Source organism: Malus sylvestris, chromosome 15 (genome assembly GCF_916048215.2).
Source record: "Malus sylvestris chromosome 15, drMalSylv7.2, whole genome shotgun sequence".
Taxonomy (NCBI): domain Eukaryota; kingdom Viridiplantae; phylum Streptophyta; class Magnoliopsida; order Rosales; family Rosaceae; genus Malus; species Malus sylvestris.
This window is the reverse complement of record NC_062274.1, coordinates 322,731-339,455: the sequence shown is the minus strand read 5'-3', so window position 1 is coordinate 339,455 and position 16,725 is coordinate 322,731. Positions and strand designations below refer to the sequence as shown.

General features: G+C 40.2%; 2 protein-coding genes and 1 long non-coding RNA gene across 3 annotated transcripts; 1 reads left to right on the top strand and 2 right to left on the bottom strand.

Annotated features, from left to right (window-relative positions):
• Positions 1–339: 339 nt before the first annotated feature.
• LOC126603552 (uncharacterized) lies at positions 340–2,486 on the bottom strand. The gene is made up of 2 exons (XM_050270434.1): positions 972–2,486; positions 340–867 (listed from the first exon to the last, which is right to left on the bottom strand). The coding sequence occupies exons 1-2, from the start codon at positions 2,381–2,383 to the stop codon at positions 552–554; spliced, it is 1,728 nt and encodes a 575-aa protein (XP_050126391.1). The 5' UTR covers positions 2,384–2,486; the 3' UTR covers positions 340–551.
• A 655-nt stretch (positions 2,487–3,141) lies between these two features.
• LOC126605587 (probable alpha-amylase 2) lies at positions 3,142–7,589 on the top strand. Its single transcript, XM_050272993.1, has 13 exons — positions 3,142–3,460; positions 3,811–3,894; positions 3,990–4,023; positions 4,316–4,353; positions 4,613–4,739; positions 4,833–5,059; positions 5,153–5,298; positions 5,422–5,534; positions 5,780–5,868; positions 6,300–6,422; positions 6,682–6,717; positions 6,905–7,003; positions 7,098–7,589. The coding sequence occupies exons 2-13, from the start codon at positions 3,874–3,876 to the stop codon at positions 7,287–7,289; spliced, it is 1,245 nt and encodes a 414-aa protein (XP_050128950.1). The 5' UTR covers positions 3,142–3,460; positions 3,811–3,873; the 3' UTR covers positions 7,290–7,589.
• Positions 7,590–9,624: 2,035 nt separating this feature from the next.
• Positions 9,625–11,261, bottom strand: LOC126601979 (uncharacterized). The gene is made up of 2 exons (XR_007615913.1): positions 10,605–11,261; positions 9,625–10,464 (listed from the first exon to the last, which is right to left on the bottom strand). It is a non-coding gene; the product is annotated as an uncharacterized LOC126601979 (long non-coding RNA).
• Between the last annotated feature and the right edge of the window lie 5,464 nt (positions 11,262–16,725).

Here is a 16,725-nt window from a genome sequence, read left to right as displayed (position 1 = left end):
CGTTAAACCAAGGCCCATAATGTAACTTCTTAATCAATTCTATGTGAACTCTTCTGTCAAAGTTAAGGGACATCTGTGTACACTGAGTTTCCCCATTTATCTAAAAAGGGCTCACGTGCTTCATTTTGATGAAAATTCTCCCGTGAAGGACCAACGTCCCTCATTTTGCCAAATTCAAATATTGATGTTAATGGAATGTAAGTTGAGAAGCCAAAGATACAAATTGGCCATAGTTTAAGGGTCAATGTCCCAATTTTCAACTTACAAATATATGCACGTCCATCGGCTATGGATATGATGAACCACGGACAAAAAAAAATTAGGAGAGAAAGGAACCTGTGGGATAAATCAACTTTCTTAAAACCCTTCTGTAATCATAAATTCCTCTCTAAGAAGAATTACACAGCAAGTAACCTAAACCATGAATGAAACTGGGCCACATCTTTTGTTTTCCCTATAAGACATTAGAGCTAGATGCTGTATTCATTGAAGAAATAAAAGGCATACATTGAAGAAATCGGATTCCCTGTGGGAAAAAAAAAAAAAAAAACTTACTCAGCAACGACATTACCCGTATCAGCACTTATTCCGTTGCTGGTATTTCCATTGTTCTCAGCAGGACCTAAATCCGGATAGTTACGGTGGTTGAGGGAGTGCAACCAGAGACCCACAACACCTTCTTTATGCTCGGTGGATGCTATGTGAGTGTATATATGCTTCATCTTGAAGTCTTCTGCCTCTTGTTCATAGCCTTTCATTGACAGCTCTTCATGACTGTCTCCCCATTTCTGGTTATATGACGAAAAGAAGCACTCATCCAAGTACAATCCAACTTCAGGAGCTGTCGGCACATTGATGTTAACATCCCTGAATTTTTGTGCATAAAAAACTCAGTTAAACATACATACTTTCTCAAAATCAAAAAAAACAAAAAGCATACACAAACATACTATGATCATGCAAATACTTACTTTTGCAATGCTCTTTCGAGCAATGACTCTGGAGCACATCCCCTGAAGATTGCCACCGCAAGCCCGATCATCTTCCTAATCTGATGAAGCATGAAGCTCTGCCCCACAACCTCACACTTAACGAATTCCATACCCTCAACTGTAACCGTGGTGTTCGCATTGAATGAAATAATGTAGCGCTGAGCAGCGGGGTCTACAGCTTTAGTTCTGGTGGTGAAGTTGTGGAAGTTATGAGTCCCCTCATAACTATTCAAAATTTTGTTGAACCTTTCCCTCTCCTTCTCACCATAACAAAACCCATTTCCTTTTCCACTTCCTTCCTCTGTATTCTCTTTTTCATTAGCCTTCTCTTCACCAAAACTAACATTCGTATCATCTAGTGACTCCGAATTCAAATCAGCAGCCTCTGCCTCATTGGGGACCACTCGATTATTCTCAACCTCAATTTCAGTAACCTCATTGTTATTAATACTAATGCTAATTTCAGTTTTGAGTTCAGAATTCGAATTATCAACCCCAGCATTCTCCGTAAGAACCTTAATTTCTTCATTAATGCTAAGGCTAACTTCATTTCTGGGCTCAGAAATCAAATTATCACAGCCAGCATTTCCGGGAAGAACCCTAAATTTTTCACCAATTTCAGATTCAACCATAGACTCATTGGTGTTGGACGAAATGCTTACCTCAAAATTCGTACCTCTCAATTCATACGTGCGCTTACCCATCAAGCCCCCGACTTTACGCCCTCTCTCGGAGCACTCCAAGCACTTAACAAACTCCTGATCAGACCCAAGACTAGCCAACACGCTCCCTCTATCGCGATGAGCAGAAGGATCAAGAGCAAATACGGGAATCAGGTACACATACCTTCTCCGATCACAGAACTTCTTCGCGTTAAACGACGCCGTGACGCGTTTGTAGCCGAAAATCCGAATCTGAGGAGAAAGGTTTGAATTGAGGCGGTCGATGAATCCCGGCGGATCGACATAGAAGCGGCCCGAGACAACCTGGCCGACGGCGCTGACCCCCTTATCGGTGCGGGCGGAGCGGGCCCAGTCGTAGCGCTTAGGGCTACTGCGGTCCTGCTCGGGGACGGCGTTGGAAAGGTAGAGAGCTTCTTCGAGGTCCCCCTCGATGGTTTTGGCGCCTGGATTCTTTTGCATTCCTTGGTATCCGACGCCTAAATAAGCGAAGAATATTGCAACCTTTCGGCGCTTGTACCGTGGCGTTTTAGCGGCGTTGGTGGCGGCGGCGGTAGCTTCTTCGTCGTCGCTGGTGGTGGTGGTGGACATTTTGAGCTTCTTGGGGTCGGGCTCTTGTGGCCGCGGCGACGGCGGTGACCTAGTGGGTTTCGTATCTGGATTGTCAGTGATGTGAGTGGGGCTTGTTAACGTTGGTGGAGGACACTCCATTTCAATTAACAGGAAGTAGGCATCTTGCAAACTTGCAGTTGTCTCTGTACCCCGATAAAACCCTAGAACGAGACCATGTTTTACTTGCTATTTTGTTTTGGCTTAATTACTGGGGTGCCCCTGAAAGTGGCCTTTGAATTTGCTGTGCGAATCATGCGAGCGAACTTGGGAAGTTCGAAGTCAGTCTCGCAGGCCCACGCGCATTGGTGGGTCCTTCTGTTTCGGTTGGGCCGAAGATAGGCCCAGATTGGAAAGGGAAATACTAAGGCCCAAGGCTAAAGTTATAGGCCTTACGCCACCTCTAGGGGGGTTTGACTGGACTGGACTGGACTAGCTGTTAGTCCAATACTGTGTTTGTTCCATGCTGGGACTAACATTAATGAGACTAAAGGGGACTAGCATGGACAAAACCCTTCACTAAGAGGTCTTAGCGAGACCCCCCAATAATCATGGGACTAGCTAAGACTATCATCTCTCGACCTCGTCATGTTCAACGACCATTCCCGATAGACTCCTCGTCATCTCCGGTTACCTAGATCATAATAAAATATTAATAATTTATATATTAAATAATATAATATTAGAATTTGTTATTATTCAGTTTCTTAGTCTAACACTGCACCAAACGCTTCATTAAATTAGTCCAGCTTAATCTAGTCTAAGCCAGTCCAGCTTAATCCTTAAGCTAGTCCAGTACGAGACTGACGCAACAAACGCCCCTCCCCCTATAAGTCTATAGTGAAATGCCACGTTTCAATGTATCCGTACATCGTTTCTACGGTTCATGTTGCAGGCTGCAGCATGAGGCACCAAAGCGGCCTCGGGGAGTATGAACATTCCCTCCAATCCTTGTCTCCCCTTCCCTCCATCGCGTTTCGCAATCGAATCCTTTTTCTTCCTTTTACAGCACAGCTTTCAATATTCTCTTTTCACCTTTTCAACTTGTGTCGTTCGTCGGCGTGATTCGAATTCGGTGGTCTCCCTCGAATTTTCAGCTTTTTGTTTGTGCTATTTATGTTGCCCAACGGCACAACCACAAACCCACAACCGCAATCGCAGCCAGCCGTAGAGCCTTCGGTACGTCTCAATTTTCTCCCCCTTGAAATTCGTTATTAAGAATTTAAGAATGCGTAAAAGGTCCGAAGCCCTGCATTTTTTCACATTTCAAGCTCATGGAATCATCTTCTAGTTGTAGACTTGTAGTTGAGCAAATTAAATACACTTGTGCTTACATTCGAGTTGGGTTTTATTAATTTTAACCTGTATGACTTTGTTCTCGCGAAATATGAGACGAAACGGATGAACGTTTATCATCAGCAAGATTTTAATGTCTTCTTCTCTATTTTTTGTGCTAGTCAATTGGGATTTTATAGCTTTATGGTCATCTGGCCAATGTTTTGGTGCACTCATGTTGTTCATCCATGTAGGATTAACTGTTGGTGCCTTATTTGCAATCCGGTGCCGAGTTGGGAAACTACATCCTAAGTCGAATGGGTTACCTACGCAGCAATGTATACACGCCTTCTCAATCTCTCTCACTCATTCACACACATACACAAGAGTAGAGGACTTCTTTTCTCTAATTTTCCATTTTGATAAAATGCAGGATTCACGAGAAAGCGCGCAGCAGAATGATATTGGTATGCTTTTGCTTTTGCCCGGTGATGCTTTCCATTAATTCTCTGTGATTAAAGGGGATAAGGGATTCAAATAGGCCGTATGAAAAGGCAGATCGTACTTTCTCTTGTGAATTTGGAAATTTCAATCACGAACATTAAGAATTATAACTGCACATGTTGAATAGGCATAGATTAGGCTCTCTCGTTATCTTGTGTTCATATAAATGTGGTATTTTCTGACATTAGAATGCTTGGTTCATTGAGAACATTTTACGTATCTTCCTTTTCTTGACACTAAAGTATGCTTTTGCAGGTGCAGCAGTGCGCAATGGAAGAGAAATCCTTTTTCAGGTAAATTTGACAGTTTCCATATAATACTAAGATATGTACAACAACTTGTCGGAGCCATTTTATACATAAAATATATAGTTGAAGTGATTAAACCGCGGTGTTCTGTATTGTTGGATAAGTAAAACGGTCGCAGCTGTATGTTTCAAACTTTTTTTTATTTACTTAATACTGTAATGATGGTAAATTGTTTTGGTTGCATTAAAGCTATTATAGCTCTCAGCTTAATCAAGAATATGGTTTGACTGAACTATATCTGCAGGCCTTCAATTGGGAGTCTCATAAACATGATTGGTGGAGAAATTTAGAAACAAAAGTTCCGGATATAGGAAGATCTGGTTTTACGTCAGCATGGTTGCCACCAGCAACTCAATCCTTTGCACCAGAAGGTTGGATGCACAAATTTTCTAGGCTGGTTTCTTATTCTCTCTGCATATAGATGATTGGACCATCATGTTTTTTTTCTTTTTCTCTTATTGTAGGTTACCTTCCGCAGGACATATATTCCCTCAATTCTAAATATGGATCCGAGAACTTAATAAAATCTTTACTTCAAAAAATGAAGCAACATAAAGTTAGAGCAATGGCTGACATTGTTATCAATCATCGTGTTGGGACTACCCGAGGGCATGGTGGAATGTACAACCGCTATGATGGAATTTCATTGTCATGGGATGAACGTGCTGTCACATCTTGTACCGGTGGACTGGTAATGAAATCTGTCACTGCTTGAATGACTCTGCATGATTCATGATGCAATGTCTGTTAAGCTCATTGTTTTTCTCTGTATTTTATATATCAGGGTAATCGAAGTACTGGTGACAATTTCCATGGGGTTCCGAATATTGATCATAGCCAACCTTTTGTTCGAAAAGATATTACAGGATGGCTGCAGTGGCTACGTAATAATGTTGGTTTTCAGGATTTCCGATTTGATTTTGCAAGGGGGTAAGACATATACATGCATAAAATTGAGTTTCGTTTCGTTTGTAACTGGGTTTATTCACTGCTTACTCTTTTTTCCTTGTCTTTGATTTAATTGGCCATTACGTGTTTTCAATGTTACAATAGTTATTCAGCAAAATATGTGAAAGAATACATTGAAGGAGCAAAACCAATTTTTTCTGTTGGGGAGTATTGGGACTCTTGCAACTATAACGATCATGGCCTGGATTACAACCAAGGTATTGGATTATATGGTTTTGAGATGTGCAGGGTATTGGGCTTTAAGAACTTAATAAGTTTGACACTGCATACTACCGTATAAAGGGTAGCTTATCCCTGTTGATAGCATTCCTTTTTGCCCTTCCATTTGACCTGTATTGTAATTTGCTGTCTTAAATGGGTTCAGTGATCAAATCTCTTTCTACTGAGGATTTAGCATTGAGCTGACTGTTTGATCTTTATCATGATTGGTAATGTTATGCAGATAGCCACAGACAGCGGATAGTAAATTGGATCAATGGCACTGGACAGCTATCAACTGCGTTTGACTTCACAACCAAGGGAATTCTTCAGGTATCTTCCATTTGCAAACAAACTGGCATATCCAACTGCAGCCCATCCCTTAACACACACATACATAACAGTTTGTTAAGAATGGACGTCTGCAATCACGAATAATGAGTCCTGGTGAACCCTTTATATATAAGAAAACATGTACTGGTGAACCTTTTTATTATATATCAGAAAAGAAAACATGTAGCAATCTTCATCAAAATCTCTCTTCACCTATGATTCTATGAATACTAGTACCCCTTCCAAGTCTGTTCAGTCTGCTGTATTCGTAGTACTGGCCACCTTTTTTCTAGATTGTAATAACGTCCATACTCATCAAAATATCTCTTCATCAACGAATACCATTTCCTTTTCCTTTTTCTTCCAGTTGCCACCGCCCCTTCCTAATTTCTTGTTTGGTGTTTGGACATTTATCCATGCATTCATTGCAGGAAGCTGTTAAAGGACAATTGTGGCGCCTGCGTGACCCCCAAGGGAAGCCACCAGGTTTAATTGGATGGTGGCCGTCGAGAGCTGTCACATTCCTTGATAACCATGATACAGGCTCAACGCAGGTACGATTGCTATTCTGTTCTGCTGAAGTAAATATCATTGAGAAGTGAGAACTTAGACTTACAATCTTTTGGGCTGAACAGGTCAAGTTTGGGCCTAAACAACCCTGATTAATACTTTCTCTGTATAAAACTACATTTTCACTGCATACAAAAGTATCTCATTTATGTTACTGTGGTACCTATCTTTTCAGAAAGTGACCTTTTGGCTCCATAGTGAAAGTAGGAAATCCACTCACATTATAATCATTTTGTCTTGCAGGCTCATTGGCCCTTCCCTTCAAATCATATTATGGAGGTACGAAAACTTGTTTATTAAGTTCAAATGCTTTGCATTTAGATGGGAAATCCAGATGCATAATATTCTTGTCATTGTTGTTATTGCTGGCAGCTGCTATATTCTAATTAATATGGGAATAATTCTTATTACCTACCTAAAAATTGGAGTGCAAGTTCGCTAACTTCCAAGTCCATGCTTTCCGCAGGGTTACGCATACATACTCATGCACCCAGGAATACCAACAGTTTTCTACGATCATTTCTATGATTGGGGTGACTCCATTCATGATCAGATTGTGAAACTGGTATGCAGTATACGGCCATAGGCAGTTCCCTTTTTGGACTTGATGCTTTTTGAACAAACGTTTCTCATTTGTTAGCATTGGCACATGTCTGCAGATTGACATCAGGAAGCGTCAAGACATTCACAGCCGATCATCTATTACGATCCTGGAGGCCCAGCCGAACCTCTACTCTGCTATAATAGGGGAGAAAGTCTGCATGAAAATTGGGGATAGTTCATGGTGCCCGGCCAGTAGGGAGTGGACACTGGCAACCAGCGGCCACAGATATGCTGTTTGGAACAAGTAACTTAGAAAGATTAATTATGGATGTAGCTTCTACTTATAAGACGAAACAACATTTATTCTACGCACTGGGAACTGACTGGCGGCTCAATGCTTCCCACGGTTGCTAATACTTGTTTACACCAAATAGGATGAGAATCCACTTCCTCATCTTTGACATCCTCCACCCTATATACTTGGACATGAAACGAAGACGCTGGAAGGAAGAGCTGAGACCTTGTTGTATCGTTAGGCCGCAGCTAGTGCCCCTAAATAAAGTATTGTGTTATTGAGTATTGTCATATTGAGCGGTCCTCTATGCAAAGTTTGTGTGTTGCGACCATCTCCAATAGCAATGCGCATCAAACAAAAATGATAAGAGTAAAACAGTTACTTGAAACACGTCCAGTTAACTAACGTGTGACTGATAAAAGCGAGAAAAAAGGTGTTTTGTGTTCCAGGAGACTTATCACCTCTGAATAGCACGACCCATAAAAGCAATCATCCAATTTTATAGTAAAAACGAAGAGAAAGTTAACTTGGTCCCGTGAGAGAATATATGATGCCAACCCCACCCCCATATGGACACAAATATGTAATGCAATCATACAATTCTTTTGGTAAAAAGAGTACCACCAAATATAATAATGTGCAAGATACGATATCACAATTATAATTCACAATAACCAAATACTAGATGCAGATGGTAATAATATTGGTATATCATATGACATGACAAGTGATGTGTACTTGTCACGTAAATTAATGAATTTATCTTATTGAATGTTGCTTGTATGAGTCACTTGACACTTGAGATGGTACACTAGTATAGTCTCTGTTTGGTTAAATTAATTGGGTTACCTACTTGATTTTACTTATTTTCATTTTTGTTTTGTCTAGCAATTTCTAAATATTTAGACAACTATAAAGTTTTTTTTTATAACAACGACCCTTGAACGGTGATGTAAACATATAACCATTGAGTGCACTTGTTTTGCGCTTTTTATTGTACAAGACTGATATATGTAAATCTATCACTTTTTTTTTTGGTTTACAAATACTGACTTGTTTGTATTTAATGGGTTTACAGAGATGTGAGAAATCATCATGTCTAAACTAAAGGATAGATTTCAACAATCAACATCATTTGTCTCTGTGGGCAGTACTTATATAGGTTCATGAGGAGTTTTAATCTATTAATTAAAAACCTTTCTTCTTTTCAAAACTTTATTGTAAACCGTGGCAATGGTGATGGTGGCGGTTCTCGTTCCAATGCTTTTCCTTGAACAGATGAAGGGATTAAACGTGCTTTCATCAATCATGAAGACGAATAATAATATCTTATGAACTTTAACGAAAAGTTTTCGGTATTATTTATTTTAATGAAAAATTATATTTTTACACTAAAAAGTCAATATTAGTACTATTCACTTTACCATTTATTTTGTCATTATCGTTAAAACTAAAAGTTTTCAAACTTTTTTCATTAATTTTTCTTAATATCTTATGTGAGTGAAGTGAAACTGCAGATTTCCTTTTTGCTAGTTTACGGATTCCCTTTTCGTCACTTGCAGCCTTGCAGAACATGGTAATTTTCCTTATTTTTTCACGTTGTCTTCTACATATGTAGAGGTAGAATATACCCCGGGTCACAGTTGCCCTGGGATTAAGGTCAACGGAAGAAAGATTACTCTTTGAATAAAACGAAGGAATATTGACTGAGCTCGTGATGTAACGTGCATGTGAGTGGTAAGCAGGTAAGGCGTTGAGGGGCATATAGCCAACAAAGGATTGTGGCCACCGGCCCACCACAGCGGAAAGCGATCCCGCTCCACTCCAGAAAACACTAATTATTCAATTTTGCATGGCGTTTATTCAAAATTAATTAGGTATATAGGAGGCTCGCATTAATCATTTCTTCTCCTTTTCCGTTTTTGCCTTCAACCAGTTGAAAGTAGTCCACCCCCATTCGTTTATAACGACGTTATAGAGACTCTCCAAAACAAGTCGAAGAAATGTGAGTGGTGATAAATATCACCCATCCATCACCCAAGTTATATGGTAATTAACCGTCAATCACGAACGAGCCAAGAGAGTGGTGTGTGGGATGATGTTTCTTCCCTGCGTTATTTATTGGCATCGTCAGTGGTTCAATCATAACCCTACTTTCCTAAGTAGGTATTATGGCAATAGGTACAGGCCTTGGGGGAGAAGAGTGGAAGATATCAGACAGTAGAAACGCATTCTCCTTCTTCTTCTCGACTTGAGTAAGTGGTAGGGCTGCAATGGCCTCATCGGTCGTGACATTAAAAGACGTTGGTCCACCAGAAAACCATAATTAAAACACAAATCACTGACACTAAACACAACTGTGGCAGGCATGCATGCATGCCATGATCACTAATATACCGCTTTGTATTGGTATTGATTTAATCTTGTAATCAGCATCATTACACATCAGAAAAGAAAAGAAAAGAAACAGGAATCACTGCTAATAAAGATAACATTAATGTCAAAGATAACAACACTTGAGGAAGCCTTAGCCATCACTTTTGTTCTGACAGCGTTCTAATGATGTTTCTTGTCCATCATCAAATGCTACCTTTGTTTAGAGTCTTTGACCTCCCTCATCCTGCTTCCTTGGCTTCCTCCCATATGATCTCTTAGGAGTTGATAACCCTAGCTATAGGTTAATTGATTTCGTTATGTTGTTTGAGCCCCTCTGTCCCGCCCCCTAGTAAAAAACAAAGAACAAACAGAAATAGGCTCAGAAAACCTCAAGGGGATATTATCCACACATTTTTTTATTTCTCACACCTTTGTTAATTTTTCGTCGTTGATCTTCTTCAATTTATCTGATCCGACGGCTGAAAATTTAAAAGGGTATGTGAGAAGTAAACAGGGGTGTGTAGAAGATTGATCCCCTCATTGATGAGGTAAGAAACTAAAGATTTCAGAAATTGTGTAGATATCTACACAAGTAAGCAAAACACAATCGGAAACTAGGGCTCCATTAGCTAGCTACTTCCCAATCATCAGCAGTCGCGGCACCAATCAATTATTAAAAAGAAACAAATTTCAAGAGTGCTCAACAGGCACAAAATGAAGTGTAATTGGTCAAAGAGAAACAAATTTCAAGAGTACACTGGTGATGGTTGCGCTGTTCAAGAGTGCTCAACAGGCAACATAATTCTTGGACCCTGCAAATTAACAGACCAATAAATTATGGGATGAAAAAAAAACATCTGATTTGTACAAAATAGGGAAATGTAATGAACTGGGGAATCAGGATTAGCAGCACCACCAGAAACTGATGCCGTTGCAGATGAATAGTTCTTACCCTTGTGTCTTGAGGAGGATCGAGTACTGCGTAACGATACATATATACACTCACGAGGGTTTTACAAAGAGAATCCAACAGAACTCTGTTGGCAGTATGCCCACCTCCATCCATTAAACCACATACATACACAGCAAGAGAGGGAGAAAGAGATCGAAGAAAGAGGAGGTGGACAGAATGCCAAAGAACTCTGTAAGAAACGCTTTGCGAAACCCACGTGATCATCCACGTTTACAGAGCAAGCTACGAGACCCACGCATACAATTCTTCTAACACAGAAACAGATAGAGATGGACAGCGATAACGTACGTATATATTGGAGAGGAGTGAAGGCTGATTAGGGTTAGGAGAGGCAGATGGTTCTATTTATTTTATTACGTACTCACAATAAATGGGATGGGAGGTTGTCGGTGTAATTAATTTATTGAGAGCTAGGTTTCAGTACTCTTTTCACACAGAGAGAGAGAGAGAGAGAGAGAGGGGTAAGTTAGGTCAAAAAGAAAATGAGAAGAGAAGACAGCAGAGAAGAAATCTGAACAGAATCGACGGATGGTTGGAATCCTACTCGTAGAGGGAAGGCTACAGGAGGCATATTTTACGAAGGATGGATATCAAACCCTATCATGTATCATCATCATACTTATTCTCCTCCCCACTTTTCCCCCTCCCTCGGTTCTGATGAAACCCTCCCCTTCACTCTTTTCTTGCCTGCCTTCCTGTCCTCGCTCACACCCAATTAAATCCCTTTTTCACTGAGAGATATTTTAGTGTATCAAAATACAATCAGGTAAACTAAGTGTTATAATTCAAATGATTAGATACTTCAAAAAAAAAAAAAAAGATTTCATGATTGTATACTTGAGAAAATCTTTTTAACCACTTATATAATGATGTTTAATGTGCTAGCCTGACAAACTAAAAAATTTCTCCTTCTTCACCATAGATTTTTCAATGTGACGATCACATGAGGTGGTATACCACGTGTTCTTATATAAATAGTAGGTTCTATGTGTTAAAAGGTTAATAACTTAAAAATTAAAATTTTTACCACTTATATAAAAACACATAATGTATCATTTGTGTTCCCGTCACAACTAAAAATTTCTCTTTCTTCACCCCTTCCCATACCAGCTCCCTTCCCATCCCTCCCTCGTTTCTGATGCCCTACACTACAAGTCCAATAAGATACGTCACCTCTCTCTCTCTCTCGTCTTTTCTGAGGTGTTTAAGGAAGGAAAATCACTAAAATGAAAAGGAAACAAAACACCTTTTACTTTGTGTTTTTCGAAAATCTTCCTTTACTTTACGAGAGAATGGACAGAGAGAGAAATAGGATAATACGACGGTTACGTGGTAAATTTTATTTGCTACTGTAGCCTAGAATTAATATTTAAAATTTCTTTAATATGATTGAAAATTTAAATTGAGGGTAAAATCTGAACTTCACTTCATTTTATATGGGAGAAATGTTTGAGTTTAGACTAAAATTGATAGATATTTTTTGACACATTTGTTAAATATTAGAAAGACTTTTATATTTCATTCAAACTCGTGTTTGGTAATTTCTAAAATTTCATTTTAAATTTCCTTCATTTCTATTGAGACCAATAGCAATATCCATATTCGATATATCTAACGATATTTTCACAAATTTAAATATCAATGTTTTTACTAATACTGATATTATAAACACCGCTTTGAATAAGTATTGCTCTTTTTATCTTAAGGCATACGATCACCCATATCCCGTTTATCTTGGAGGATAATGTCGATTATCCTTTTTGAGAGGGGGGAGGGGTGACTGGACGTACGTATTTAGTAGAGCAAATGCTGAGTAGATTAACTTATAAGTGGTAGAATAATTACTAATGTTATCGAGGTTTTGTATTATAAAACTCTGCACCAATTAATAGGCCATCGTGCGGCCTTTTGTTGGGGACCTGCTACTTTAGACCTTCTCTAATCGAATGATCTAGAAGGTCATAGAATACAAAACAACGCGAAAACAGTCTCCAACTGAGGACCAGGCCAGAGGGATCATGGGCCCCACTGGACAAAAAAGGACCAAAGGGTTAACCGGCTGGCCCAAATGAGCCACTTAGCGGGTTCCGGGCCAGATTTCAAAACCCAACGGCTAGCCGTTATTTTCAAATTTTTTTTTTACAAAATTTGTTTAAATAATTTTAAAAATTATTTTTTCCCCTATAACTTCCTAAACCATTAAACATTACATAATATTAAGTAACATGAAACAATATTAGATAATATTAAACAACATTAGACAATATTAGACAATATTAAACAACATTAGACAATATTAATCAACATTAAATAACATTAAACAACATGAAAATTATACAACATAAATAAAAACATTTAACAACATGAAACTTAAACAACATTTTTAAAAACATTTAACAACATAAAACTTAAACGCCTATTCCATGCTATTTTTTGCCCAAAGATGTGCAACAAGATCATATTGTAGGTACTTGTTTGTGGCACGGGAACGTATCATTCTATAGCCTCATGTGATCATTTACAGATATACTACTAATTCTTGGATTGAAAGGCAAATTAGGCCCCTCATATATTTTTGCACAAGCCCTTCTTGACCTATTTGGATCGTCTTGGTCGTCATCGGACTCTCCATCAATATACCTATCTTGCTCATCCTCCACAATCATATTGTGTAATATGATGCAAGACATCATGATGTAGTCCAAATTTTCTCAACTCCACCATCTTACCGGTTCGCTGATAATCTTTCATCGTGCTTGTAGAATACTGAAAGCTCTCTCAACATCTTTTCGATATGCCTCTTGGTGTAAGGTAAACAAATTTCCGGCGTCATTCTGAGGGTTTAGAATTGCTTGGACAAGTGTCGCCCACTTCAAGTAGATGTCATCTGCCAAGTAATACCCCATATTGTACTGAAGGTCATTGATGTAGTAGTCAAGTTGAGGTGCTTTACCTTTCGTCAGGGTATTGAAGAGGGGTGAAAGCCCAAGAACTGTAATGTCATTTTGGGATCCATGGACTCCAAAGAAAGCATGCCAAATCTATGTGTCATACGAGGCAATCGCCTTTAACACAACAGTTGGCTTTCTCGACCTTCTGCAAAAGCCTTCTTGCCATCTAGTGGGACAGTTCTTCCAATCCCAATGCAAGTAGCCTAATGACCCTATAATGCCCGAAAACCCATGGTTTTCAGCTTTGCGAATGAGCCGATCCAAATATTCTTAATTTGGCTCGCGGAGGTATTCATCTTTGTAAAGCTGAACAATTGTGTCACATAATTCAGTAAGAGTATCAAGGTATGTAGACTCAGACATACCATGGGTTTCATCCATCGAATCAATTGGGGAGCCATAGTTTATCATTCATAGTGCAACAGTAACCTTATGATGAGGTGAGAAACCAGGACAGCCTGCTATGTCTCGCTTCTGTCGAAAGTATGGATTTGTTGTACTTTTATGCTTAAACGGAAGCGAATTATAACAAAGTACCAAATATCAACGTCTTAGGTGAAAGCTAAAACAAACAATCTCAAACTAACACAAGAGATTTACGTGGTTTGGCGTAAAGCCTACTCCATGGACGAAGCACGGCAAAGAATTTCACTAAATAAACGGAGATTACAAATGAGTGTTTAAACTCTCACAACCCAAATCCCACAAATTACAAACCCTAAACCAAACGAGTAGAGAACTCAAACAAACGGAGAAGATTCTCCCAAATTGCTCTTTAACTCACAAACTCGCAAATTGACTCTCACCAAATTGTCACACGAATGAGCCACACAAAATACACTAACCCTAATGTCCTATTTATAGTGCATAGGACTTAGGTTACAATAAGAATCCTAATAGGAAGTAAATCCAAATCCTAATCAAATAGGTAATTAACAAAATCTCTCCACCAAGGAAACCAAGAAGTCAAAATCCAAACCCAAATAGGACACCAAAACCAAATAGGTAACACAAACCTAATTCTTTGCATCATCCTAATTTTGAGCCGTAAAAACCCAACATGATTGACCTGCTAGACATCACAAAGCAAACGCTCAAAGACATAACGCCTCATCCGGAAGCGACTTCTGAAATCCTCTTTTGTGTACACCGAGTTGGGGTTGAAGTAGTTGTTCATCAGATTGGCATATGTCATCACTCTGTTGTGTGGTTTGTAAGAGTGACCAGCAACAAAGCCACCCCATTAAGGTTGTTCCTCAGTTGGCTGACACACCATGGTTGCAACCATGGCTACTGCTTTTGTTTGTACCATACTTGACTAATCCCGAAACTACTGAGCACCGGTCAACGTTATACCGTCAAGGACCCAGAAGAGTTTCCCTTCAACCAGAAGGCCAATCACAATGCGACACGTGTCGACATCAGAAGCCAATCACAGCACGACACGTGTCAACATCAGAAGCCAATCACAACACGACATGTGTCAATATTAGAACAAAACTAGAAACTCTCTTCTATAAATAGGGATCATTCTCCCACAACAATCTCTAATGTCATTTTGTACTAAACTATTCACTAGAACTCACTAAACCAGAGCTTGAACCTATGTATTTGTGTAAACCCTTCACAATTAATGAGAACTCCTCTACTCCGTGGACGTAGCCAATCTGGGTGAACCACGTACATCCTGTGTTTGCTTCTCTGTCTCTATTCATTTACGTACTTATCCTCACTAGTGACCGAAGCAACCAAGCGAAGGTCACAAAACCTGACACTTTTTGTTGTACCAAAGTCTTCGCTGATTTTGTGCATCAACATTTGGCGCCGTCTGTGGAAAACGACACTTATTCCCACTCTCTTCAGCTTTGTCAAGCTGGTTTCCACCGCTCGTACACTCTCTTTTGGCCAAGCATCTCTCGCCGATATGGGGAGCGAAAGAAGCCACAGCACACAGAATGACACCCCTGCTGGACCTAGTATGAAGCAACGAAAGCAGGAAGGAAATAGAGTTACTCTTCAAGCTAAAGTCGATGAGCTAGAGGTTCAGAACAACAAGATAGCGATGAAGAATGAAGTCCTCCAGGAACAATATGAAAAACTTTTCGAGATGCTTCACGAGGCTAGGCAGGCTCAAACACACAAGCTCGTCGCCCCTGTCGAGGTCAACAATCAACTGAATGCCCCCCAACACGGAGGGTCACCGATATCCGACACGGACATCCCTGATAAGGATCGAGCTACACATCAATGTGATAATCAACATGAGACTTCTCTCAACCCAGCTGCTTCAACCCGAAGCAGGAGAAGTAGAGGAAAACACCTCCTCACAGAGGGTGTGGAAGGATCAAAAGTTGTCTATCGCGATTGTCGAGACTTCCTAAAGCAACGTCGAGAGAATCCCATCCACATAAGCTCGAAGATCAATGACCCAAGGGTTTCTGAAAGACTCGGTCCTCTTCCACGACCCAGGCCAGCCGCCAATCTAGAGAAGGGGCAACAAGTCCCAGAAGAATATGAAGGTACTGGGGACTCGGAAACATTCCGACATACTCACTCTAGAAGTCAGTGTGGCGAGTCCAAAGAAAGATCACGCTATCTTGATCAAACTTTCCTACTTCCAAGAGGCGATGTGGGCTTAAAGAAGAAAACTTCGGTGGTGCACGACTCCGCTCAGGACCCCCTTGTCCTGCAGCTCCTTGAGGAAGTAAACAAGCTGAAGGCTGAACGTCAAGCCGAGATACCTGACTGGAACCAACCCAGGCCTGGCCCTCTCACAAGAAGGATCCTCAACACTCCCCTCCAAGCGAAGACAAAGCAGAAGCTTGACTTACAGCTCTATACTGGAAGGGAAGACCCGATTGAACACCTTAACCTCTTTGAGTCCACCATGGTATACCGGGGACACACCGACGAAGAACGGTGCCTTCTCTTCCCCTCCACCCTCTCTGGCGGAGCTTTAAACTGGTATTGCCGTCTTCCACCTGAGACAGTAGACTCATTTGAAGAGTTGAGAAAGCTGTTTGTCTCTCAACACATCTTCCAGACCGATCGCTTGCATTCCGCAGATGACTTGTACACTATTCACCAGAAGCCGGACGAGTCATTACGAAAGTACGCTGGCCGCTTCAGCCATGAGTATTCTCGCTGCG

Excerpts from the sequence above, each read along its gene's own strand:
- LOC126603552 (XM_050270434.1), bottom strand. The coding sequence starts at position 2,383 with ATGGAGTGTCCTCCACCAACGTTAACAAGCCCCACTCACATCACTGAC. Across the intron at positions 868-971 it reads CTCGAAAGAGCATTGCAAAA|GGATGTTAACATCAATGTGC; the intron begins GTAAGTATTTGC and ends ACAAAAATTCAG.
- LOC126605587 (XM_050272993.1), top strand. The coding sequence starts at position 3,874 with ATGGGTTACCTACGCAGCAAT. Across the intron at positions 3,895-3,989 it reads TGGGTTACCTACGCAGCAAT|GATTCACGAGAAAGCGCGCA; the intron begins GTATACACGCCT and ends GATAAAATGCAG. Across the intron at positions 5,060-5,152 it reads CATCTTGTACCGGTGGACTG|GGTAATCGAAGTACTGGTGA; the intron begins GTAATGAAATCT and ends TTTATATATCAG.